Source organism: Rhipicephalus sanguineus, chromosome 11, assembly GCF_013339695.2.
Source record: "Rhipicephalus sanguineus isolate Rsan-2018 chromosome 11, BIME_Rsan_1.4, whole genome shotgun sequence".
Classification (NCBI taxonomy): Eukaryota; Metazoa; Arthropoda; class Arachnida; order Ixodida; family Ixodidae; genus Rhipicephalus; species Rhipicephalus sanguineus.
The window spans coordinates 124,875,425-124,902,572 of NC_051186.1; the positions used below are offsets into that span (position 1 = coordinate 124,875,425).

The 27,148-nt window shown below is 47.1% G+C and overlaps 1 protein-coding gene across 4 annotated transcripts in view; it reads right to left on the bottom strand.

Annotated features, from left to right (window-relative positions):
• LOC119373964 (actinia tenebrosa protease inhibitors) overlaps positions 1-10,375 on the bottom strand; it is a 90,517-nt gene extending 80,142 nt beyond the window's left edge. For all 4 annotated transcript variants that reach the window (XR_005180035.2, XR_005180037.2, XR_005180036.2 and 1 more), the window contains exons 1-3: positions 10,232-10,375; positions 8,943-9,125; positions 3,606-3,785 (exon numbers count right to left, since the gene is read on the bottom strand). Coding sequence is in view for 1 of the 4 variants with exons in the window: in XM_037644024.2 (XP_037499952.1) it covers positions 3,606-3,785; positions 8,943-9,125; positions 10,232-10,286 (418 nt within the window). In the remaining 3 variants the exon portion in view is untranslated. The remainder of the gene's footprint in view (positions 1-3,605; positions 3,786-8,942; positions 9,126-10,231) is intronic.
• Positions 10,376-27,148: the final 16,773 nt, after the last annotated feature.

A 27,148-nucleotide genomic window follows, 5' to 3' on the forward strand; every position in this document is an offset into this window, starting at 1 on the left:
CCCCCCGTAAGACATTCCTGGCTATGGGCCTGGGTTTCTTTTAATAATTGATCATGAACATTAATTGCCGGGATGGAAATGCACCACTACGCGTCAACGTGAGTGCATCCACATTAAACGGTGCTATATCTGTCGAACACTAATAGACATTTTGCAAGCTCTCTTATATCAATCTACAGTAAACATTCAACTATTTCTGTAAGGATACGTTTTACTTTCGTGTATCATTCATTCCTCTGATGGAGGCATCAACTATGTTTTTTTGTTTTTTTGGCATCACTCGTGTTCGCCCCGGCGCCATGGTACGCGCACGGCGGCCACTTTAGAGTTTGATGAGGCATCTGAGGCTTTCGCCTTAATAATTAATGCGGACAATGAAATATGGTGTTCCGCTGATGCTGCCTCGGTATACGGGAGCTATTAGCAACGTTGCAAGAGTCGTATACGTCAACGCTACCGAGGTGGATGCTGACAGAAAACCATCAGCGTTGCTAGAGCTCAAAGAATAAAAAGAATTATGGTTTATACTTATTGAGTAGGAATTGGACGTAGCACGATAGTGGACCGTGTGTTCGTCGATGTTCTTGCAGTATCATTGGAAGTTTAGAAATAAAATTTTCGAATTGATTATTGCTATATAGCCGACGTCGTACTATTTCACGTCGTTCCAACTATTTTCAAGCCTACTGCCAGAACTATCATATTCCAACGAATAACGTTAAAGCCAATCACAAACCCCGGGTAATAGATAAGCTGAGATAAAAGCTTCACACAGCGCATGGTCGGTGCAACAAGGTTAGCAAGCTGTAGAAGTCGCATCCAAGGGGTTGTTCGCAACTCACGGCCAGGAGGTTGTTAGCATATCGCTTCGAAATCTCACAGTCCGCTGCCGTAAAACTAAATCTATTTGCGGCAAGGCCGCCATCCTGAGGCATCGCTTCGCGCATGGAGTCCTGTTGTAGAGCTCTTTTGCGAGATGTGCGAAAACATTCGCCAAAATCGGAAAATGGGTGTCAGGCACAGTAATTACGCACACGCCAACTTCACGATTATCGCACACAGGTTGCATTAGCGTCCAGTTAGCTGGAGATTGTTGTATATTTACAGGAAGAAAATGACAATGAAGGCACTCAATTATCGGGAGATCTTCGAAGGAAACCCTTGTGCTGTAAGGTAATGCGTAAATTGAGCTTAATGATTATGTACTAACATGGCTGAGCAGCACGCCGATTGGTCAGCGTCGGTTTTACTTGGTAGTATTTTCCAGGGGTACGTGGCTGACTAGCTTTTGCTACTTTGAGTGGCATAGTATCGTCTGCATTTATTATGAAAGGTGCCGCTGCGCGACGAGAATTCAGTACACTTGATGCGATGCACAAATGAATGAACGTGCAAGATAGTTGGCAGATCCACGTCTTGTTTTGCGTAAACAAGTTTGTTACAAATATTTTCTCTAATGATCTTTCATTATAAGCCATCATATAAATGAGAAATCTACAGTACTTTGAGGTCTGCGACATTCAAGCACACTAATGTTACTGACTGAGTTGTTCACACGCTCTAGTGAGCTAAATATCAGTTATGTTTTTATTCTGTAACGTGCATTTTTAAAAGCGGAAGCCCCGATATGCCTTATCCAAAGCAAAAATTGGCCGTGTGAAATGTGATCCTCGTGTGATGACGACCCAAATGACGTCGTAATGATGTTACAGATTACCAAAATCTATTTTTTTGAACTGCCCCTCTGGGACAATTACATTGTTTTTGTCGTCGATATATACCGAAAACTGAATGTGCCGGATGGCTTATTTGTAAGGCGAAATATTCCGTCGGTCTAGAATACACTCCAAAACAGCGAGCGAGTCTTCTTTAGCCGTGTAGCATATTTTTAGAACGCCAAACGAAAAATACTCTCACTGGTTGTCCACTCAGTTCATTTTGCTGCAATTATTTTCGGAGCAAATAGTCGCCAGATGTCAAAATTTTGGTAACAATTACTGGGAGAAGCTTCAGTCACGATGCCGAATTGCTAAGCTTGCTTCTCCTGTGGCACTGGGGCAAGTGCGTGGAGGGGCAGGCGCGCCGTGGACTCCGCTATAACTATTTGTGCAACGCTCATATCGTTTGTGTGAGCGGACATGTCCTCACCTATATCAACGCTCGGCGGTGATCCCAGCTCGATGGGGCGCTCAGTGCAGCCGGTAATCGTCGCACTTCCACACAAAGCTACGCTATCACACGTCTTTTGTTTTTTCTCAATGTATGATGTGCATTGGTAGCGAGTATGTTCTATTTGCGAATCGCCAGCGCTGTGTCCTGCGGGTTCACTGTGTCGATTTTTGCCGCTAATCTACGTTAAAGTGACAATACCATGTCGATTAGTTTTAATTGTGGCTCGTAATTTCTTCATCATTGTTGCCTCCTACGCAGCGAACCGCTTATCGGCCTAATTATGGTGTGAGGGCCACTGCAAGCCGCAGATGAGCGGGTGATGAGGAGTTCTGGAGGGAAACGGTACGGCAATTAAGACAGTGTCACCAGACCATCCGTGCGTTTCTTTTATTGCGATAGCAATTATATGGACAGTCTCGGTTGGAAAATGTCCGTCCCCGTCGCCGTCATGCACCGTATATGTATGTATATATATATATATATATATATATATATATATATATATATATATATATATATATAAAAGCATTAAAGAAAAATAATTCAGAAAAATGCTTCCGAAGCGCGGAATCGAACCAGGGACCTCTTGCTCCGCAGCGAGTGGCGCTAGCCACTACGCCACGGTCCTCCGCATAGCTAACGGCGAGCGTTATATACACACCCTTTGCCGCTGGACGGACTCAGAGATGGCCGGCGCTCATAAGCGTTTCTTCATTACCAGCGAGATGGCGCTAGGAGCGCGACGAGCGCATTTAAAAGTCGTCGGCGAGCTTGCTCGCTTCTTCTTATATTTGCGCAAGGAGAACCTTGGCCTTACGCTGTCTGCTCGCGCGGTTTTCTCGTGGTGAGGGCAAGAGGGATGTTTCAAACTTTAACCGTGATGTCCGCGCTCATGTTACGGAGCGCCGCTAAACGACGCCGCTAAACGAACAAACAGAAGATGAGCGCGAACTATCAAGTGTCACAGCTCGACGCTTGAAGCACCCTAGTTTCCTTCGCTGCTTCGGCCGCCTTTGTAACAGGAGCACTGTTCAAACTGAGAGTATCCATTGGCGAGCCTCACTTCGTATAGCATTAGTTTCTTGCTATCGCATTCATTGCTCGCCCTTGCGGCGAAACTGTGATTTTTCTTTTTTTAAGAGCACAAAGTTACGTGTTGTTATGCAACTGCTGTACTGCTCTAGGCTGTGTGTTGTCTTTCTGAAAGCCGCCAATTGGCCTGACTAATCTTTTAGAATATTCAGCTCTTCTGAGAAGTATGTGCAATAAGCAAGAATTTCCGTAGCACTGGATGCACTACATGGACGCGTGCGTGTGTGCGCGCGACTGTGTGTGTTTGTCTGAGAGAGAGAGATAGAGAGAGGATGTGCGTGGACGCACGTACAAATTAGGATTACTAAGTGCCAATATTATTTACGACCTCAATAACTTACCACTGCACATTTTCATGCACTTCTCACAGCTTGGAAATCTGTTAGCATTCCCATTACATCCACTGTAAATGAACCCGCGGCAACGATCGCGCTCAGCATCGTAATACCATGACGGACGGAAACCTTCGCAGACTCCGGCCTTAGGCTTCAAGCTGCAGACTTCACGGCTTTTGCGACGACCTGTAACAGATAAAGCATAGCTAACCAAATGCTCCTAAGACACTTCGCTGTTAATGTGGATCTGCTTTGCAGTATCCTTTGTACGCCTTAGTAAATGATAAGCTACCCTAACGGATAACAAGATATATTGGTATACAACTATATTAAGGAAAACTAGAGAAATGATATGACGAATATTCTATTATCTCCACTCTTCACAATGAAGAGGTCAGATGATAGAATGCGGCTGAATTGATATGTACGAGTGCATAATTGAAGTGACTCACTCACTTTTTTTTTCAGAAGTTTTAGGAAGACAGTGTGGAAGGACACTCTGCAGCCTTGTCAATTTCATGTGCGCTGAAAAAATGCCAATTAGCTAAAAATATATGAGCCTAATTTTTCGAGTGACTGTCTACATTTGAGCTACAGCATTTAATATGATGCATGATTACGTCGCTTCTGTAAAGATCTTCTAATTTAACCAAAGGTTAACTGAAATAGTATAGCAGAATGCTTGGCATGCAAGCTTTACTTTTTAGATGGGATAGATCTAGATCAATTGCTATAATGGCCAATGAAGGCGTGAATATTGCGAAGCCCGCTTCTTCTTTTATTTCGATGTATTCGGGTTTGACCAGCAAGGACGGTTATCAACGCGCAAAGCTGACCGCGCCGCAGTGTTCGAGAAGCTTCGCGATTGTAGTAGATCGTTTTGTTAAGATTACGCGCAGGACGCGAATAGTCTAGATTATTCCAGTGCTTGCGCGACAACCAGTGATAAGACTGGAAAGTGCGATGCATGATGTATAAAAGACGGCGCATCCCACTCATGAGCAGTTTTTTTCGACGGCCGACGCCCTGTTCGGCGCTAGCAGTGTACAGCGTGTATTGTTGTAGTTTTCTCTTTCATTTCCCGGCCACAAGTTCGGCCAAATATGCAGTTCCATCTTGAACACGCCGGCTGCTGTCTTCATCGACGTCCCGACGACGTGACAATATTGTCTTTACAATGAGGTATTCCATCCCTGTTGACATGCGGCGTCATTGCTAGACTGGTACAAGCAAAGCTTTTCGCTAGTCTACGGCGATATAGCCAGATCCTAGCATTCTGGCCGCTAAGTTATGAGGGCAGGCCTTCGCAACAGTGAATGAATACAATCTGTTGCTATTCCTGTGATTTAAACTGATACTTGTAACTTCAATAAACAATTTAAAGGCATGTTTAGAAGCGATCAATGACTTTGATACTTTGACCATTGAAAACAACATTTCATCTCACTCACTGAAGATTAGAATGTTAAGCTGAAATTAGGCACGTCATTTTGACATTGAAGTATGACTATCATGCAGTGGTAGCGAATATATAGGCTTCCTATGTGCATGACTCATAATCTGTGGGGTCAAGAATTACTCCGCTGACTTGTACAAGCCTGTAGAGTCCGTCCCGCAAAACAGATTACTCATAGGCTAATTGGTAGGACACAGTTGAAACATTACCCGCTTATTAAACGTTCGCGGCATTTTAATACCAAGTTTTTTTCTAAAATGTAACAACACCTCTACTTTTATTTGCATTTGCCCAAAATGCTTTTGCTGCACACGGGAGAGTCCGACTTACGAAACACAATTTCTAAACGGTTTTGCTTTTCCAAAGGCACTTCGACAATAAGGTAAAGGCAAAGGAACTGAAGCACATTTCCATTTTGTTGTTAAAGGGGTCATGAACCACTTTTCCAAGTAATGATCTAATGGCCTCAGTATCGGAGTGTACTGCCTCCCGAATCGATTGCCGCAAAAATTTCTCGAATCCGTCAAGAATCAGCGGAGTTACAGGGGTTTGGCGCACGCTCCCAGCGCTTTCTCTCTTTTCTCGTGCCGGCGAGCGCACTGGAAGCTAGACAGGGAGGGATGGCATGGGGCAAAGAAGTTACGCCAGCGCGCGTCATGAAACGCGATCGCTCTCCCGCTGTGATTCGCTTGCGCGAGTGCGGCTACCGTTACTGAGGAGTGCGGCGCCGGCAAGGGGCGGCACCCCGCGGCAAGAAGCGCATCTGATCCGAACGCCGCTCTCGATTTACGTCGGCTATCGGCCAATAAGCATGCTATGGGTCTTGCGACGTACAGCGGACCGACGCCCCGCCCACCGACGAGAGTGAGAACCGGCCTCTGTTTGAAAAGAGGGTGCCTGGGGAAACGGCAACTTCGCGCTCCGCTTGTGGCCATTACGCGGCGCGCAAGACTGTAATATTTGGCAGAGCAGTTCATAGCCGTGTCAGCTTTCCGCAGGATGTGTTTTTTCAATCAGCCCAAGGGGTGCTTCATGACCCCTTTAATTATAAATATTCTGGTTTACCCTAAGTACTGGTTTACGTTACCCCGGGTTGACTTCTGGCATTTCGGGGGCATTTTAAACCGTTTTCTTAAAAACATTTTCTAATAGTGTTGAAAGTGTCACCTGTTATCATGCATAGCACGAATATGCAGTAGAACCTCGGTGAGGCGTTTTTGAAGGGACCGTTAGAAATAAACGTGAGAGCTGGGAAACAAAAGAGCCGAGATAAAGGAAAAAACGAAAAAAAAATAATTTAGTCGTACAGGATTTTACTTCAATGCTTACGCTTGAAAAAACCGTGTAACGTTGCCTTGTGCGTCCTGCCCGAGCAGGACGAAATGTTTTCGAGCACCTACAGTGTCGTATCCTTTCAATAAATCTAGTGCCAGCGTGGCCGACACCTGGCAAGCGATCACTTCTGGCGATACCTTCGCGAGATTGTCACCGTATGCGTCGGCGAGTTAGAGCGATAACGTAGCACTTTTAGCATAGTGTCAGACCAGTGTGGCTCGTCGCAGACGGTCGAACGTCTCGCGAAAGTGATAGTACCCCCGAAAGCGATCGTCGAAGAAAATGTTCCCTGCTCCACCAACTTGTAAACTTCATCACTGGTGCACGCAGTGGCGCACTCATCCACGATCTAACCGACGGATAGAACCGCAGAGCTGGGAGCAGTGTCATCCACAGAAGTTTAATCAGCGCATACGATTCTTTTGTCAATAGAGCATTTAAGTTTGACGTTTTTACGGTCCGCTCCGCTCCGAGTTGGCCCGCTTAGCTGTAGCGGAGCGGCGGTCGACTTTTTGGTCTTAGTTATCCATTCTCCGCTGCCGAGCGGATCTTTCGCAGTTGCAACGCCCTCTGGCCAAATTCAGCCTCGTTAAAAATGAAAAACAGTTTTGTCCCTTTTACAAAGTAACACAAGTATGTATTACTCACTTGTTCAAGCAGTATTTACACATGCGCATGCGTTACCAGCCCATTTCAGGGAAAAAAATTAAGCATCGGCTTCAAGATAGTCACGTGCAGTCAGCCCTGTAGCATTCCAGATCCACTGCAATCCTTTGGACGCCAACACGGCAGCGATGTTTTCGTCATCTGTGCCGTCTTGTCTAGTTCGCGTCACTTTCCTTAATTCGGCGACTCGAAGTAAGCACAAATGTTCGTCTGATCTCAAGCGCTTTCGCGGCTTCCGCTGCGCAGACGAACGCGAAGCGGCCGTGCACGTGGGAAGCATGTTAAGCACTGGAGGCAGCCATTATAGAATATGCGGGAAGTCGACGCACGCGTCAGGGAGGGCGCGCACATCGACGCCCCTCGCTAGCGGGAACGGCAGCGACGGTCCGCGCTCCGCTTAGGCTTCCTATAAGCCGAGCGTGGGCCTCGCTCCGCTAGCCCGCTTACGGCTAAGCGGAGGACGCATGCGCACTCGCGCCCCCGCTCCGCTTAGCTGCTGAGCGGAGCGTAAAAACGTCAAACTAAAATGCCCTATTAACAGCTGTAGGCGCGAAGGAACTAAGCACACGTAGCCCGACCAGCGTGACCTGTCCGTACCAAAACCGCGCGAACTCCTCCGACGAGCAGTGATATTCCGTAATATGCCACAGAAGTCTTGTTTCGAGACATGAAAATTCCCTATTTCGGTCATTTCTCCCTGCATACTTTGAAAAAAAAAATCCCAGCATATTTCCATGCATTATGGTACGAATGCGCGTGTATTGCGAACACACACACACATGTAATGGATGTGTCACATGTTTACGACTATTCAAATGATGACTAGTGCCTGCGTTGCTGCACCGCACAAAAGCATAGCATTCGTGACCTCATGTCCTGAATACACGTGGTATTTGAGTCGAACACCCGGAGTGAAGAAGAAATTGCTCCATATAAATATCGGAAACAAACTTTAAGGGATCTGCCTTTGCGTGCTGCACGCGTCCGAACCTATCGCAGAAAGTGATGAAGTCGCGCAGAAAAGACACAAGCTCGCACACATAAAAAGACGCGTACACACCCAGCGCTTGTGTTTGCCTCATTTTTGTATGTGCGTGACCATGTCTTCTTTGCGCTGCTTCATCAATATCGTGGCTCACAAACGAACCCATTATTACGTATTAAGCAATTCCAAAAGACGAAAGCGCCCTCTGGCTGCTGTGTTTTTGGCTTAGGTTAAATCGTCATTGCTGACATTCCCTGCAATATCGTACAGATTCTTTTTTTTTCGTTTAGATCGAAATGACGGCTCGAAATTTCCCAAAAAAGAGAAAATTTCCTGCATGGAACATCACTGCCGACGGGTCACGAATGATGAAATCACGCCAATCATCAGTCGCCGGAAACAAACACCATTCTCGAAGGTTTCACTTTCGCAAGCGCTCAACACAAGTTTAAAATTCATTACATCATAGGCGCCATCTTTATAATACGAATCTCGAAGCCTATGCTTTCGTTTGCGGCAACCGAAATTACGTTAGGCGCGTCACTTGCGACACTCATGCCGCGAATCTTGCAGTCAAGCCAGATCAAGCTGCGTGAAAAGTCAACATGGCCGCTCTCTTCCGTGGTCGCTCGGCCGGCTCAGAGCGCACGTGGCGACGTATCATACGGGAACAGTATGATACGTCGCGAAGGGGGCCGACAGCACCACAGCCGTCCTACTCACAAGCAAATAAACATCAAGTTCTTCCATTTTTTCCACGGTGACTGCCTCATCATTCGACCAAAAAAAATAATAACGTACATTTTCATTTTGCTCAGTCATACGTTTCTTATAACATAAAAACGGTATCGTCACATCAATTTACAGCACTGCGTACGTGAAACAACGAGATGGTACTCACGTGTGCACACTTTTTGGCATTCGCCTTCTGAATTGAATCGATTCGAGTTTCCGCCGCAGCCACTGTACAGGAAGCCTTTGCATCTCCCGCTCCAAAAACTGTAGTACCACGATGGTATCTTCCTTGAACAGTTACCGACAACTTTCCGTTTCCAGCACTTGGGCCATACATCCCACCAGAAAGCTGAAATAAAATACACCCGCGCAATAACAGTCACGGTCGCCATAACACCCAAACAGAACAAGAAGTGACGCAGCCAGTTGGTTTCTGACATATTCACTTTTGCGCATTGATATTACTCATCCGCGTGTCTCCGCAGATGCCAGGTGGCGATACTTCTTCCTGACATGCATTTCAACGAGAAGTATGATATCGCTAGCGCTAGAGATTTTATTTTGATGAAATCGCAACTGAATCTGTCTTATAGCGATACAGGCGCGGGCGCTGTGCATATATGACTTTTTAATTAAAGAGAACATAACAAACATAACAATTCTTCGAAGCAGACAATTTAAGAGTACATCGATATATACTTTCACGGGAAGGAAGGTGTTTTTCGCGATCGATATAAAGGAAATGGCAACTGAGTCTTGTGTTACAAGCACTACATGTGTTCCTGCATTGTATTGTTTGCATGCGAAGTGAAGGTCATATATACGCATGAAAATCAAAATACTCTCCCCTTTACGACATGAGAGAAGAACAGATGCATGGCTTTCTCATGAAGTAGAATGCTACGAAGGAACATATGGCTGTGAGACATAGTTAGGGGTTATGTTATCAACACATGTTTACGTCACAGAATTTTTTAAGGATCAGCGAAAGCGTAAAGCGTACAGTTCTGTTTTTCTCGCCGCCATCAGACGGCTGCGGCGTTAGAAAAAAAGAATATGATTGCGACGTTCTGCTGATGCAGGGGCGGCAGTTTCGCTCAGCCATCTGATCTGGTATTCACATTGGTAAATGTGAAATGTGCGAGTGCCAAAAGAAATATTATGCTAACGTGACGTTATATAGTTGATTAGAAGACAGCGCGCAAAGGAAAGCACACCTGATCTGAGCTTGCCCGAAATGTCACTAATAGTTAATATTATAAAGATATGAGGCAATAAAAACGTGTGCAGACCTCGAAGAGAATAAATATGCAAGACAAGCTATTGAACACTCCAAGATAGCAGATTTTACTGATTGAAGATCGATTCGATGGTTTAATTGTGCCTTTTAATGAAATATTTACCATGCAAAATGAGATAAGACATGAAAATGGGAGATATGGCTTTTAATCTTACCTTGTACACATACCAAGCACACCAGGAAAGCGCACAAGCTTTTTAGTTTTATCATCTTCCAGACTCTAGAACGCAATGTACGGCCATTGTTAGGCGCCTGTATGCCTCATCACGTGAGGAGAGATTGCTTTTTTTTCCAGCTTTCTAACGGGTATTTTCTGGCAAACATTTTTACCGAGTAAGTCGAACCGAATAACAATTATTCATTCTTTTGGAGCATTGTGCTTGCTATCCAAGAAAAGTGTTTGTATAGCTATGTCTGCGATTTGAAGTTACACTCTTTTATTTTTTTTTTTTCAGTTCCGCATAAACGAGACAATGTTTTCGTGTCAGAAATGCAAGACAATATGCTTTTTCTACGACATCTTTTCGCGTTGTGTCCTCCCAGTACTGTTGAAGGTATCCAACCAAGAAAAATACTAATTTCAGTAGCACTCAACAACATTGTCACACAGCTTCTGCGCGGCAAGCGAATTTCAGTTTTGACGCAGCACGGCTGCACAAACAGAGCCAGAGAAGCGAGAAAATAAAGACTGTTTCTGGAGAATACGCGTAGGTATATCATATTTTCTTTTATTTGTTGGCTGATACGGTTAATCGCGACAGCAAGTGTAGGAGCGCTCTGAGTGCATTCTTACTGTCGGCTCAGTTCGGCCGTCGCACGGCTACTGTTTCTACTGCACGTGAGTGGCGCATGTACGAAATACTTCTTCTTGGGCGAGTTAAGGTATTAGCACAAAATTCGAAAATTACAGGAAACAGAAGGAGAGGGAAGAATGCCAGGCGCTACATTCACAAGCGTTTATTCAGAAGAAACGCTTATTACATATACATACAAGTTTATGCGCAAAGGCCTAAAAAAAAGATTAAAGCAGCTTCTAACTAGTGGTGGCAAGCCTGAAGGAAGTACGGAGCTGGGCAGCCTTCTTTGTTATCTTCGGTTTTCTCTTTCTTTCCTCCTCACTTTCTTTTTATTTTCTCTTTTCCTGTTTTTCCGCTCTTTATTTATATTTCTTTCTACTTTCTTCTTATTTTCCCCTTCATTTCTCTCTCTTTCTATTTCGCGATTACGTCCTTTATTTCTATTTTGATAGGTGGTGCTGCCTGCGTTACGCCTAGCGACGATTGCATACCACAGCCCGGGCCCCTAAAGTGCTACGCACTTAAAACAAGACAAAGCGGTCAATATTAAATGATCTCATTTCAGCATCAGAAAACGTAACTGATGTTCGACTCAAGCATGCATCACCAATGGTTTGGATTGGACAGGCCTCCAACAGTTCAGGCGTGATTTTGTTCTTCCTTCTGAATAGGATTCTGACATTAGAAAACAGCGGTTTACAAAAACAAGACCTGCAATACGCGGACCGGTGCGCAAGCGCATATTTCTTTAAAATATATGCGCGCTCCCTCCTTCGGTTGTTACGCATCGGCCATTGCCAGATGTAAAACTTGTCAGAGATCAGAGGAATCTTTTACATCCTTAGTTGTGGATTGCAGTAGGATTCCGGTGGATTGAATCAGGATTGCACTGCGGGTTGCGTGGATTGCATTAGACTGCGAAAGCAATGAATCTTGACTTGTGAATCTTTGACTTATAGCTCCATAAACATAGAAATCGTAGCAGCCTTTAAAACACTTGGTGTTTGGTTTACGGAAAAGCTGCTGTGGGATGTGTATGTCAACCACGTGTGTTTAGCTGTCTCGCGTATTGTTGGTCTCTTATACCGCAATAACTGCGTTCTTCCATCTAATATCAAATTGTTGCTTTTCAAATCGTTGTTTATGTCTCAAGTGAATTATTGACAACTTGTATGGGGCACTGGCACGCACACAACCTTAAAGAAGTTCTACGTCCTACAAAAGAAAGCTTTACGCATTATTTATAACATAGCCAGAGATCACCCTTCTGCACAGCTCTTCCGAGCTGCCGATATCCCAACCGTTTTTAATACGTATAAGTTACGCCTTGTTCTTAGATATAAATATGAAATAAAGAACAATATTCCAATGCTTGCTGATTTGGCAGAGTTAGCTGAATACTCTTCTTTGTATCCCTTACGGCTCATGAGACAGTACGAAACAGGAACACCACGCACAAATTACGGGGCCCAGATGCTAAATTAACTTTGCCCTCTGTGTTAAATCTTTTATCGCAAAATGATTTTGATATTTCTTGTTGCAGGCCTGCGCTTCATGCTTTTTTCGTGAGCTGATACCTATAATGTCAGCTTTCAACTTATCTTTGATGTATGTTTTTATTGCGTGCGCCTGTTGCGTTCTTTTTTGTGACTATGTGCATGAATAATGTATGCTCTCTGCGCGTTTATACTTATGTACGCCAGTTTTTTGTATACCGTCACTGCATGCTGAACTGTTATCGGCTGGGAAGCCTAGTCAAGCTCACAAGAGCTGTTTCTTCCCATGCCCTCTACTTCCTGAAGGGGAAAATAAAACGAGTGATTAATTGATTGATTGATTGATTGATTGATTGATTGATTGATTGATTGATTGATTGATTGATTGATTGATTGAGTCATGGCGGGTGGGCCATGGACGCCCCGTTAAATAATGTAGGCGCGAGAACCATGTGAACTTTACGCCTTCACTTGCTGGAATTACAAGGCGTTGCACGCACGCCCAATAAAGAAAAAAGACACAGGAACAGAGATTAGTTGAAAGGGATGAAGAAGTTCTTGTGATCGTACCGTAACGATTGCTGAGATAAGTGTGGCGAAAATGTGTAGGGTCTCTTTGGTGGGCACCATCAACGCTGAAAGCACGGAGTACGGGTCAAAATGCGGAGGGATATAGTAGATGAAATATCTCCTTTAAGATATGCAGAATCTACTGTACCTTACGAACGAACAAGAGAAGTAAACCGTATGTCGCCTTGCGGTATCTATCATGTCCTGCGATACGCATTCACGCCGCGTAACTACAGATAAACTGGCGGTAGGCCGCAACAGACAACAGACTTCACTGACGCTGATAGTCTGAAGAGAAGTGCGACCAAAGAGGCCGAAGACGGTCGTCGGTAGGCTCCACTGAAGGCTCTTTTCAACAGCGCCTTGCGCATGGGGGCGGCTTTATGTTCACATTCTTCGGTGGCCGAAGTTGCAGTCATTGTGAAGTTTCTACAACAGGAGGCACACTCCGCTCCACCGGTCCACATGCGCCGTAGATTTCCTTAGCACCTCTACGATGCTCTCCTAGAACTAGACTGATCATCTTGCTATGTTGCAAGCCTTTCATTGCAAATGCATGCCATCAGAAGTATTCATGACATGGAGTTGCCTCTATTGCAACTGCCTACAATTCACAGGCTAATCTTATCTTATCTGCTGATCTCCATAAGGCCCATAGCCAGGATTTCGTTTTTTTTTTTGGGGGGGGGGGGGGGGGCGCACTTGCTGAAGACCTTGACTAATTTAGAAAAACACATATTTTTTTTTACTTATTTTCGATATAACACCTCCTCCATAAGAAGTTCTGGAAGGGGGTGAGGAGGCTAGGGCGCACCCCCCCCCCCGGCTATACGGGCCTGCTCTCCATACAGATCGTGTGTCCTTAACGAGTCTGGTGAGCAAATTAGGTGACTATTTACAATCGTGCCTTACATATGCGTTTTCTGACATCAGTGGCCAACCTCGCGCCTAAGAACGGAGACTTGTAAACTGATGACAGGGCTTGAGAAGGTTAGATTATGCAGCCCAAGGATTTTCTTGCAACGGATAACTTTCTGCACCACTGCCTTCCATGACGCAGCAGACTTTCGCTAACGTCGCAACTATGGGAGGACGACACGATTTTGTGAAACGAAGGCCGGGAGCTATAAAATGACGATGGAAAAGCAAAACAGGAGCGAGATTCCGAATACGCTGCAGACATAGGCGTATCTACCGGGTGGCCAAGGAAAGCGCTAGCTCCCCCCCCCCCCCCCCGCTTCGCACTGAGAAATGTTGCGGGGGCGGTGGAGCTCCCCCACTTTCGACAGTGGTTATGGTGGGCTGCAGACTAGGAAACTAACAAGTCAGGCAACGTTTTACTTGAACGCAGCAATAATGTAATTTTCTAATAAAATGCGTCCTACGATTCTGCTGTGACGACTGTCCTCTGTGTGTCATTACCACGCACTGCGGTGCGGGCTGCCTCTTCTACGCTTGTGCGCCTTGCGCTCGAGCATTGCAGAGGAGGCTATCGCTCAGCAGGGGCTCTATAACATTACAGCAGGGCTGGGCAGAGATACTCAGAAAAGTATTCCGGAATACAGATATCGAAACACATGAACTGGAAGCCTAAAATACAGATACTGAGATACATTTGGCTTTAACGTAACGGGATATTTCGGAGATACTTTTGCAATAAGACGAAAAATGTATTCCGGAATACAGTTACAGCGATACAGATACTGGAATACTTTTTTTATTTCAAGGATTCTCATACTACGCAAAGACACTTATTAGTGCAGCATAATGTTGTAATTAAAGTTACAGCGCATCGAAACGTTCAGTTCACTTATTTATTTATTACAGTACCCTCAGCGCCATTAGGACATTGCAGGGGAGGGGGGTGGACAAAGTACATAATTAGTAATAATGACATAATTACAGGTATAAATTGCAATAAAAATACACTATTTCACAGCAACAGTAGCAAGGAGATGACACCGAAATCGACACACTTGTCGAACAAACTAAGCAATGCTAGAAATAGCACACTTTAAGCAAATCACTCGAATCACTAATGAACGCCAGTGAACTGAGAAAAAACAAATATTTATTTTGAAGATCTGCTTTGCTAAGAAGGTTGCTGTGTAGGCTTCTCAAATAGGCTGTCTTCTAACAGCGTCGGTTCAGCCTCAGCACAAGACTCACGAAAGAAAAAAAAAGTTTGTCTACCGCTGAAGGCGAGAACAAATTCATGTTATAGTGAATGAATACCGTCTTCATAGCCGGATTGCCCCGCAGCGTGGCGATATCTCTTCTCGGGTCATCTAGATACCGAAACACTTCCGCCCTCACTTGGGTTGTTCTGACTGTTCAGGATCCGGTCTGTCCCCATCTTCGGAATCCTCAGCCGTCTGACCCTGTCGGTTTCAATGAAGCTGTCACCACCACCAACGCTACCAGCGCCCATTTCAGAAAGCCGCAACAGGCGAAGTCGGCTCCGGCGGTGGGGGAGCCTGCTACCACAAAGACCGTTTCACGCATGTAATCAATTAGGAACGCACCCTGACATTGGAGAGGTGGCTGAAAGCGCGTCAAAGATAGCCATCTTCTAGTCACTTCCGCCGCGACTACGGGAACTGCTTTTGGAAATGCCGCCGCTTTGAGAACTGAACGCACGCGAAGCATTGCAAAGCCTGTTCCAAGGCGGCATCCGCGCGGGGGATCGCGGGGGGCTTGCCACCCGAAAAAAATTACGCGTGCTGCACTGACCTTGAGAGACCGCGCCTTTCGTCGGCAGAGGCCGACAACACTGCTCCTGCGATTCTGCCGTCTGCGGCGTCGCGCGCTTTGCCAAATGGACCATTCTGTGCTTGAGGGGAAACCATCGCCGGCCTACCTGTCGGCGACCGGCGGCGCGCCTTTGCTTGTCTTGGCACAAAGAAAGAAAACAAAAAACGCCATTCCTCCATTGGAAACACGCCTCAACTCATTTCCGACACAAAAAAAAAAACAATGTAACGAGATACCCGTGTCCTGCATAGTATCGCGGTACAGGCGATACATCGTAAATATATTTCACTACTGAGATACAAATACATTTTTCAAATGTATCTCGATACAGAAATACAGATACTCAAAAGTATCTCTGAAATACTATCGCGATACTCTTGTATCGCGATACTGCCCAGCCCTGTATTACAGGAATCTGTCATGATTTTATTTTGGCCTGCCTGGCCTGAAATTTAAGTAATCCGCGATGCAAATATGGGCGGGAACCATAAAAAGTTTCATGGCCCGATCAAACGCTCTCCTTTTTCAGGAAATTCAGTTTCCTTGAAAACGAATAGCATCGCCACTCCTCCATATTCAAGCTGCTGTGAGGCGATAAGTGCGCCGAAGTGTGCAGAATTTTAGTTGTGCCTAGCCAGGACAGCTAAAATAGATTCCCACTTTAGTCTCAGATTAGCCTGCTTCACTTGGCTTATCATATGGTAGCCTGCAGCGATCGTGGCGGCTTGTAACAAGGCAGTGGACTCGAGTACATTGAGAAGCCCAGCTTTCAAGTTGGCCCCGTTACTTGATCTGCCTCACCAGAGAGATGATCAGCGTCCACGGTTTTCTGGACTAAGAATTAGGCTGCCTACCTGCAAAGAATTGTGTCTGCTCCTAATAATGTTTCGTTCTCTCTCTGCCTCTTTGTCAGCAACGATGAGTTCACAGAGAGTTGTACACGCACATAAAGAGATCAGCATCGTTATACTACCACGGAAATTACCTATCATACACATATCAATCCATCTCGCCCGCTGCTATAAGCAGCCGCTGCATATGTAATTGGTGGGCAGCCTTCTTTACAATACGGCATAATCTGGCTATTTTAAAATGCCAACTAGTGTAGATTATCATCTTTCTTGGTGGCTAAGAATCAGCCCTGGGAACCTGTACCGTACCACGGTATGCAGACTATTATTCTGCTGGCTCCATATTGACACACTGGGTGCCGCCTGTGTGGGACGCCCTGACTTATTTCGAAATGGCCAATTGGAAGCGCTCGTAGTGCCGTAATACCACGGGCACTCGCTTAGTTGACTGACAAAAATATTCGGCTAATCAGGGAGGTCCAGCAGAGACTGGTATTCTGCATTCCGTGGCACGGTATGGGCCGGTATTGGCGCTGATTGAACACTTTGTCAGAAAAAGACAGTACCTTTCCATACGGTGCGTCTCTTTGCTGTGGCGATTCATATCAGACAATTTAGCTAATGCAAGTCTGATAATTACAGACTCCGCAATTCAAAAGTTTTTGAATTCCTGACAAACTGGAAGGCGTAATGCGACACTATTCCGGAAATGCACTCATAAAATCGATGAAATGAACAAGCCATAGCTTGAAGTACATTTTTCATGAGTATCTTTTTCTACGGCAATATCTCGGGAGTCTTGTCTTCCTTCATGTGCATTGAATCTGACACATCGCCCTCAGTACGACCACAATTAGGATATTTTGAAAAGCATGAACAAATTAAGCTACAATTGAACTGGTAAAATCATTAATGTAAGGGGTAGGAGAGTCGGCCAGAGGTTTCATACACATAATTGTGGTGTTAAAGATTTCCATGATAACATTATCATGCCGAATAGTTTGGGGCACATTCACATAAAAGATTGCTTTTCAGGCACAGAAACATTACATACAAGCGGAAAAAAATAGTGCCTTGCTGTTTATACCACCGCTGTACAGCAACAGATGTTTTAATGAAGTGCGCTGAAACCTTAAACTAATATAACAAGGTTGACATCCAGAACTCCATAAAACGTGTGCTTGATTATGAAGAGAGCTGTGGTGCTCTTTGTCTTCGCCGCCAGAGTCTTTCGCAATTACGGTAAGTTGCCGCACTTGCACTTCTTCCATTTAATAAATAGATACTGGAATTATTGATTGATAACTCGTTACAATACTGATCTTTATTGCTGACTGGTAATTTATGAGCGTCATTGATGAGTAGGGTATGGTTTTTGGAGGCAAGAATTTCACCATAATAAAAGCGCGTGAGGTGGACAACGGAACGGAGGTCGCACAGTGTCGCATTGCGGACACTGTATGGTAACTACCTTACTTGGGTGATATGTATTTAATAGGCATGAATATTCGTCAGCTTCATAAAGCGGAATAGCACTGCTAGCTGGTCAAGATATAGCAGGCGTACTCAAAGCAATATGCTACATTATATGAAAACTTGTAAATAGTATATATAGGACTAAGAAAAGTACCCAAAACTGATCGATGGCATTTCACCCTGGCTGTTCTGCAACGCTCAGTGAAAAAACTTCAAAGGTGTTTCCACGAGACTTCGTAAGAATACCACGGTTCTTAAATTACAATGCTTTCTGCATAAATAGTTAATCAGAAAAGCCTCTATAGTTCAACTGCAACAGTATAGTTGAGCGGCGCACCCAGACATTTAATTATTGGGAGGGATGGAGGGCGGGCAGGGGTCTGCCATTCCAATTCATGTATGTTTGCACGTGTTTATATGTATGCGTTTGTGTGTCTATAGACAAAAAAACCTGTCTCCTTACGCAAATATAGCAGTCATTCTACTTTGTATCTTACTTTCTCAATCCTATATCTTGAGCTGTGGTCATTTATATTGTTCACTTAGACATTACACTGTATTCCACTAATTTGCAACTTAAATACCACTGGAAGCTGCTGCGGAGGAGAAGGAAAGTTTTATTTGAAAACAATTATCACCGCTTTTTCGGTTGTGGAAGGCGACGACGGTTAGACGGCCAGGAGCCGCTTCTCCTTAGCGGCCGCCTTGACGCCCTGTGATCTAGACTTGCTCATCCATCTATTAAAAAAACACAGCTGTTCCTGTCACTTTAACGAAGTCGCACGGTGGCCTATGCATTCGCCTACAACTACTCGAAGGCGAAAGCTTTACTACTTCATGTCTCGCAAGGTCATTCATCGCATGAAAATGAACTTGGGCGACCCGGAGCGCAAGCGCAACGCAGCGATCGTTTGGACGGTGACTAAAGAAGAGCCGCTTGGCTCGAGGCGCGAACCAGAGAAATAGGAGAACACGCTTAGCTCTCGGTTAGCTCGGACGCTACAGCCGCAGCTGTTGCTCTTTCGTCCACGCGTCTCTCTCGCTCCAAGTAACGCGGCTTCATCTGCTGCGGAGAAACCTCGCAGCTGCGCTAGCTAGGAGCAGCTCCTCGGCGGTACCACGTGACTAAGCGAAGGTTGAACGTCTGCTTCGGTATCGTGGCTCGACGACCATAGCTTAACCGGCGCTTTGTCGCTCAGCGTCGCCACGAATGGCTCGTCGGCTGAGCCATCCTTGCGCGCGCTTCAGTGCAAGCGATAGGCTGAATCCAATCGTCCAGTAGGTGTAGCTAGACGGCTTGATGCGAAATCTCATTCTAAGGCAAAGTTGCCTGCTGAAACCCCGCTGCAAAGCGAGACGAGATGAGCACGTATATAGAAGCTTAACAAGCGCGCAAACTTAACAAGGTCGAAAGTAGTGCAGCGGCCGACTGTGTGCATATTCTTTTCAAAACAAGTTAAACGTACTTCGCACTCGTGATAACTAGGTTTACAAGAGTTAAACCTCAGTCAGTATTTCTTAACAGTCGAACGTGTTGGTCCTTACCCCTCCGCCTTGAAGCTTTTTGCAGCTCACGTGGTGTTTCATTTCTTCCGGAATTGACCCATCCTCGTACACGTGACGATTTCACGTGATTGCGTCATCTTGCGACGCCATAGTCAATGTGAAGTCAGAAATTGTGACGGCCTGTGACGTCATCATGATTTCATCTGGGATCGCTTCATATTTTGTGCCGTTCGCACGGACCATCTTACACGTCCTCGTCACATGGCCGGGCGAGTGTAAAAGCCAGGAGCGACACTTCAGAGACAGCTTGAAGGTGGCCTGCGTGTCTCCGAGAACGGGTAGGCTGAACTTGGGGTTGTTTCGACAGTGGACTGCCCACACGGAAAGACTCACTGAGCTTCTGTGGAACAATGTCCGTCCAAATCTTCAAGTCGCCAAGAAGTGCAGGCCTGCTGACGAAAAAGCCCTGGTGCTAGGGAATGTGCCCTTGGATAACCGTGAGGAAAAAGTGCTGGGTCTCGGCCCGAAATTCTGTCTAGACACTCCTTTGAAAACTGTAGAACGATTAGCCTTGACGCGGAATGTTGCACGTTTTGTGACTGAGGAACGAAGGGATCACTTTGTTTCAGAGTGCATCGATGTCGTTGCTAGGCCCGGAGCGATGAGCGGAAGGGGAGGCTCCTTAAGCTCAATATCCTCGGCCTTGGCTGCAAAGGGAGCACGGTTACTTGTGTCAGACAAGGAAGGCCACTTCGTGGTCCTGGAAGAGTCCGCGTTCGCTGAGAAAGCGTGGGCAGCAGTGGCAAAGAACTTCAAAGAGGCTGAGGTGATAGCAAAGAACGCCAAAAAACGAGCACTTGACCTGTGCAGAGAGCTCAATTTGGAAAGTTTGGCCGCAGCTATAAAACGGTCTACGCAGCTGACGTTGACGTTATTTTTCGCAGCTAAAACGCACAAACCAGGAATCCCCTTTCGCTCTATCGTTTCTGAGCGTGGCACATGGCAACTGGCAGTTTCAGGCTTTTTGCAGAAACACTTAGATTCCTTGTCCATCCGTGATCCGTTTTTTGTACGCAACTCCGAGGAAGTAGTTCAATTTTTGTCTACCGTTGAGTGTTCCGCGTGTACGGCTATCAGCATTGACGTAGAGGATCTTTTCTACTCCCTTCCACATGACTCATTGATGCGACGCGTAAAGGAATGCATTGTGGACGATAACGATGAAGTGGAATTCAGGAATTCCTCTGGAACCACGGTAGAGGCCTTTTTGGAGTTGTTAAGCTTCTACCTAAGTACCACCGTGGTGGGTTTTAAAGATAAGGTCTTCGTGCAAAAGGGGGGTGTGTGCATAGGGTCACGAGTTGCCCCCGTGCTTAGCAACATATTTTTGAGCAAGGTTGACAGGGACTTGCAGATTGATTTGCAGGGCATAGCCATTAAAGTTTTTCGGTATGTCGACGATTTTTTGGTTTTAACGAGAAGTGCACATATCGAATCATATGCGGATGTGGTACTCCGAGCTTTTAGCGGCAGGGGCGGTGGATTGAACTTCACATGTGAGGTGCCAGTTGACAACACCTTACAATTCCTCGACCTATCACTGCATTTTTCTTCACAGCGCGTCTGCTGGATGTATGCACCCCGGTCTACAAAACCGCTCTTGAGCTACCGTTCCTTCCACTCTAAGCCGGTGAAGGACGGCATTGCTATGTCGTGTCTGAAATCCGCTGTCAACAGATCGTGTGCGCATTTCGCTCTCCGCAGCTTTCAGGAGCACGTGGAACGTCTAAAGAACGCATCCTTTCCTATATCGGTAATACAAATCACCTGCCAGCGCCTCATCAAACAGATAAAAGGTATCGATGCACGCGGCCAGAGCACCGATCAAAATGATAAAATGGCTGTTATGCCATACGTACACGCGCTCTCACATCGGCTTAAGAAGACAGCCCAGCGATTTGGGCTAAAGGTGGTTTTCTCTGCTAGTAACAGGCTAGACAATGTTCAATGGTCGGCAACAGGCTTGACAACGTCGGGACGCGCGGTTGCTCTATTAACCACAAAGTTAGGTTTGTGTCGTGCAGGGCCAACGTCGTCTATTGCATCCCTCTGTCGTGTGGTCGTGTCTACGTCGGCCAGACAGGCCGATGCTTGAACATACGTCTAAGAGAGCATCAGTCTTCCTTGCAGGGGAGACCCTTAACGCACTTGGCCATGCACTGCGCTGAGTGCCGGTGCGAAGCGCAATTCCCCGCGACGGAGATCTTGTTCAAACACCGCGATCGCACGACACGAGAACTCGCTGAAGCTTTTCATATTAGCACGAGGGCATCTACGTGCGTTAGTCATCCGTCTTTAGCCATATCGGAGAGGGAAGTGATGCTACTCAAGGAGAGGGGGTAGCCTGTTGGGGGGCGGAGGGTTGAAGGCGATGTGTTTTTGTTCTGGTTTTTGCCTTTTGCCTTGCCCACGATGCGCATGCGCGAGAATTAGTCGAGCGTCAAGTTTAGATATATTTTCTGTTCAAGCAATAAAGCTTTCAGTTGTGAGTAAGCGCTTGTGGTGTTCACTTTCTTGTCCTCGTCTTTTTTGCGCTACTATTACACCATTATGACCCAACTTCGGTTCAGGACATCATTACTACGTGCCAACGCCTGGACGCACTCCACTCAATGCGCCTTCCACACGCCTCCTGTGACTCTCGCCTTATTGGAGAACATGAACTGCGCGCCCTCATCCGCACCATCGTGAGAGAGGAACTTCACGGCATTGTTCCTGGCAGCCCAGCTACTTCATCCGTCCGCTCTCCTCCTTCTAATCTGCGGGACATCATCAAGGATGAACTGGCGTTAATGACGACCGTCGCACGTGCCCCGTCTCCTGCGGATTTTCATGCGCCTTCATATGCCGAAGTCCTGTCACGGCCTCCGGTACCAACTCCACCTGCGCCTGCGGACGTCGTATACGACCACTTGGCCACGATGGCAGCCAAGGAACCAGCACAACAGCACTCCGCTCCTTGGCGCCCTGCACGCCCCATTTGTTTCTACTGTGGCATACGAGGCCATATCTCCCGCTTTTGCCGCCGGCGCCAGCAAGATGAACGACGAGGATATTCTTCCTACGAGAGAGATTTTACTCCGAGGTCCGATCCCTACGTTCCGGGACCCTACGTTCCCTCGTCACAACGCTCGCCTTCTCCTCCTTTGTCCCACGGCGACCCTCGTCCTTCCCGGTCACCCCGCCGTCGTTCACCGTCGCCCTTCCGCCGTACTTCTTCGCCCTTACGTTCTGCCCCGACACCTCTCGACAGCCACTCGGAAAACTAGAAGCTGCAGTTTTTGGAGGGGAAACTGCTCGTCGTCTAAACGCAATAATTCCTCCTGCGCGCCCTGCAAATTTACTGACTGTATGTGTGGAAGGTGTTTTGGTGGACGCCCTTGTAGACACTGGAGCCGCTATCTCGGTCATTCATCGCAAATTATGCCGTCGCCTACGAAAAGTGCAAACTCCGTATGTTGGTCCGGTGTTATGTGGCGCCAATGACAATCCCATTTACCCTATTGGACAGTGCACTGTTCGTGTTCTGATCGACGGAATTCGCCATCATATTCAGCTTGCTGTACTTTCTTCGTGTGCTCACCAGATTATATTAGGCTGGGACTTCCTGTCAGCTGCTTCCGCTGTAATTTCGTGTGGCCCGCCCGTTATTCACATTACGGACACCGAGCATTCTAGTGCTTACGATTTCTCGTTGCCTCACCTTGTCGCAGCTGCGGATTTTGTACTGCCTCCAGCCCAAGAACGTATTGTCACAATCAAATCAAGAGATACTATAGACGGTGACGCAGTGGTTGTTCCTGATCAGCGGTGTATTTTTCGAGGAATCGCATTCGCCTGTTGTCTAGTGCGGTTTTCACGTGGTCATGCCAGTCTCACCGCCTACAACACGACATCAGAGACGCAACTCCTGTCTGAGGGGTCCACTGTTGCCAGCCTTATCGACACAGCACCGGTATGTGTCGTCACTGTATCGCCTTCCTCGTCAATCGCAAAGTGTACGCCCGCAGGAGGTTCATCTAATGCGCTTAAGGCCACTTTGAGTACCGATCTGACTCCAACCCAAACCCATGACTTATTGGCCATTTTAACGAAACACCAAGCTTGTTTTGACGTTTGTTCGGATGGCTTGGGTCAAACTACGGCGGCCTCTCATCGTATCGACACAGATGGGTCTCGTATCATTCGCCGTCGCCCTTACCGTGTCTCGTCTTCAGAACGCAAGGTTATCGAGGAACAAGTCAATGACATGCTCGCACGCAACGTTATCAGACCTTCAGCAAGCCCTTGGTCTTCTCCTGTTGTCCTAGTTAAGAAAAAGGACGGGTCCGTACGATTTTGCGTTGATTACAGGGCACTAAACAAAATTACCCGGAAGGATGTATATCCTATGCCTCGGATTGACGATGCCCTTGACACCTTACAGGGCGCTGAATACTTTTCAAGCCTCGACTTGCGATCTGGCTATTGGCAGATCCCGATGCACGAGTCTGATAAAGAGAAGACCGCATTTGCTACACCTGATGGCCTCTTCGAATTTAATGTGATGCCTTTTGGGCTCTGCAATGCCCCAGCCACATTTGAGCGAATGATCGACACGGTACTGCGGGGCTTAAAATGGAAGACCTGTCTTTGTTACCTGGACGACATCGTCATCTTTTCCTCTAGCTTCTCACAACACCTAGAACGTCTAGACGAGGTACTAACATGTCTAGCCAAAGCCGGCCTCCAGCTCAATACCAAGAAGTGTCGGTTTGCGAGCCGCAGCATCAAAGTGTTGGGTCACGTCGTCAGCAAGCTTGGTATTGAACCTGATCCTGACAAGGTGGCCGCTGTCTTGCACTTTCCTAAACCCACTACGCTAAAGGACCTTCGCAGCTTCCTCGGCTTAGCGTCGTACTTCCGCCGGTTTGTCCGTGATTTCGCCACTATCGCAGCACCTCTTCACAAACTTCTGACCACAAGTGCATCCTTCGTTTGGACGGATGACTGTGAAGCTGCTTTCCAGACCCTCAAGCGGTGCCTCACGTCCGGGCCAGTTCTTCGCCATTTCGATCCCACAGCACCTACTATCTTACACACTGACGCAAGTGGGCATGGAATCGGCGCTGTCCTGCTGCAGCTTGACCAGACTTCGCAAGAGCAAGTAGTGGCTTACGCGAGTCGCCCTCTCTCTCCAGCTGAACGGAATTACACCATCACTGAACAAGAATGTCTGGCCATCGTGTGGTCTGTGCAAAAGTTTCGCCCTTATTTGTACGGCCGCCGTTTTACGATCGTGACAGACCATCATGCGCTCTGTTGGTTGTCCTCTCTGAAGAACTTGTCAGGACGCCTCGGCCGTTGGGTGCTCCGACTCCAGGAGTATGACTACATTGTCACATACAGGTCGGGTAAGAAACACCAAGATGCCGACGCTTTGTCGCGTTATCCGCTGTCGCAAAATAACCATGACGCACCTACCTCCTGTGTGGCACCTCTCAGCGAAGCGACCACGCCGATGACCAGCCTTAGTCTGATCAAGTCCACTGCGCCGGCTGACTTGCTTCAGTCCGCAGACATCGCCGAGCTCCAACGTGCAGACACATACTGCCGTACAATCATCGATCGGCTCACTGGCTCATCCCGTGCTCCCAACAGCCGCTTACGACGACAGCTCGCGCGTTTCAAGCTTCACGATGGAGCGCTCCTTCGGTACATTTACCATCCTCTCGGTAACCGATGGGTCCCAGTCATCCCTCGCTCACTTCGACTCCAAGTTTTAGAAGCCTTTCACGACGACCCGACGGCTGGCCACTTAGGTTTTCACAAAATCTACGATCGCATCAAGGCTCGCTGCTTCTGGCCTGGCCTTTCCACTAGTGTTTCCAAGTACGTCGAGTCCTGTTCGTCATGCCAGCACCGAAAACGTTCGACATCTCTTCCCGCCGACCCTTTACAACCTCTACCGTGCCCGTCCGCTCCCTTCGAGTTCGTGGGCATAGATTTATACGGACCTCTTCCGCTTACACCCGCCGGTCATCGCTGGATCGTTACTGCCGTAGATCACCTAACTCGCTACGCTGAGACGGCAGCTCTTCCTTCTGGTGCTGCCTCCGAAGTCGCCGACTTTGTCCTGCGTGCCATTATCTTACGCCACGGCGCCCCTCGAGCTCTCCTTAGTGACCGTGGCAAGACGTTTCTTTCTCATGTCCTCGCTGAAGTCCTACAGGCCTCTGACACCATCCATAAGACCACCCCGGCATATCACCCGCAGACAAATGGTCTCATTGAGCGCTTTCACCGAACTTTGTCCGACATGATCTCTATGTATGTTCAGCCCGATCACAAGAACTGGGACACAATACTGCCTTTCGTCACGTTTGCCTACAATACGGCCATACAGCGCACTACAAGCTACAGCCCGTTTTTCGTCGTGTATGGCCGTGCACCGTCTTTTGTTCTGGACACCAGCTTCTTCTCCGCGCCCTCTGTCCCATCAGCGTCCCTTCCAGAAGAGTTCGCTGCCCGCGTCGCCCGCTGCCGTGAAAATGCCCGCGCCAACACCTCTGCCATTCAGGCCAAGAGGAAAGTTCGCTGTGATGAGACACGTAGAGTTGTGTCCTTCCACCCAGGCGACGAAGTGCTCCTCTGGAATCCTGTTCGCACACCGGGGCTCTGTGAAAAATTCGTTCACAGATACCTGGGCCCTTACACCGTGCTTGAACGAACGTCTGCGGTGAATTACCGCGTCGCTCCTGTTAGTTCGGCTTCGGACCGCCGCCGTCGCGGTACCGAGATCACCCATGTGTCTCGCCTGAAGCCCTATATCCGGCGTTCGTACCCTTACTAAATGGACGTCTTGCTGACCGCTTTCGTGAAGGGGGAAAATAGTGTGAGCGCTGACTGTGTCGGTCATCATCTTCACTTGTGCATACACATCATCGCGATCATCATCATTGTGTTGGATCGCCGGTGTTCGGTTTTTGGTTCGCGCGCCTTTGCTGTAAATACAACAATCGTTCCGTCGTACCTCACGTCGTCTCACAATATATACAAATATGACTATGATAAAACAAAAACACCAATGCCATAGGTGTGCAGTGTGTCAGCGCGCATTAGCTACTCACTCCCCCAAAATATAGTGTCCCTTCCAAGAAAGCCATTTCCTTCTGTGTCAATGACACTGACGTCATGCTCACGCAGTTACTGCCCTCTCGTTGCGGATATTTTGGATATTGGATATTTTGGGGGAGTGAGTAGCTGATGCGCGCTGACACACTGCACACCTGTGGCATTGGTGTTTTTGTTTTGTCATAGTCATATTTGTATATATTAAGGTCACATGTTGATAATAAATTCAGTTGAAAGTTTGCGCCCGTCCATGTCTGCTTCGTCCGTCGTCTTAGAAAATTTTGCGCAAGAAGTGTTGATCATCAAGTACCAACTAGCTCGAACCCACACCTAGCTAAATATGAGTTCGCGGGCTTTATTTCGCACAACAGTGGCTGCATCCTGACGGGAGCTAAATTAAGAACGCCCTTATACACAGAATGAAGTGCAGGCTGAGAAACTCCTGGCAA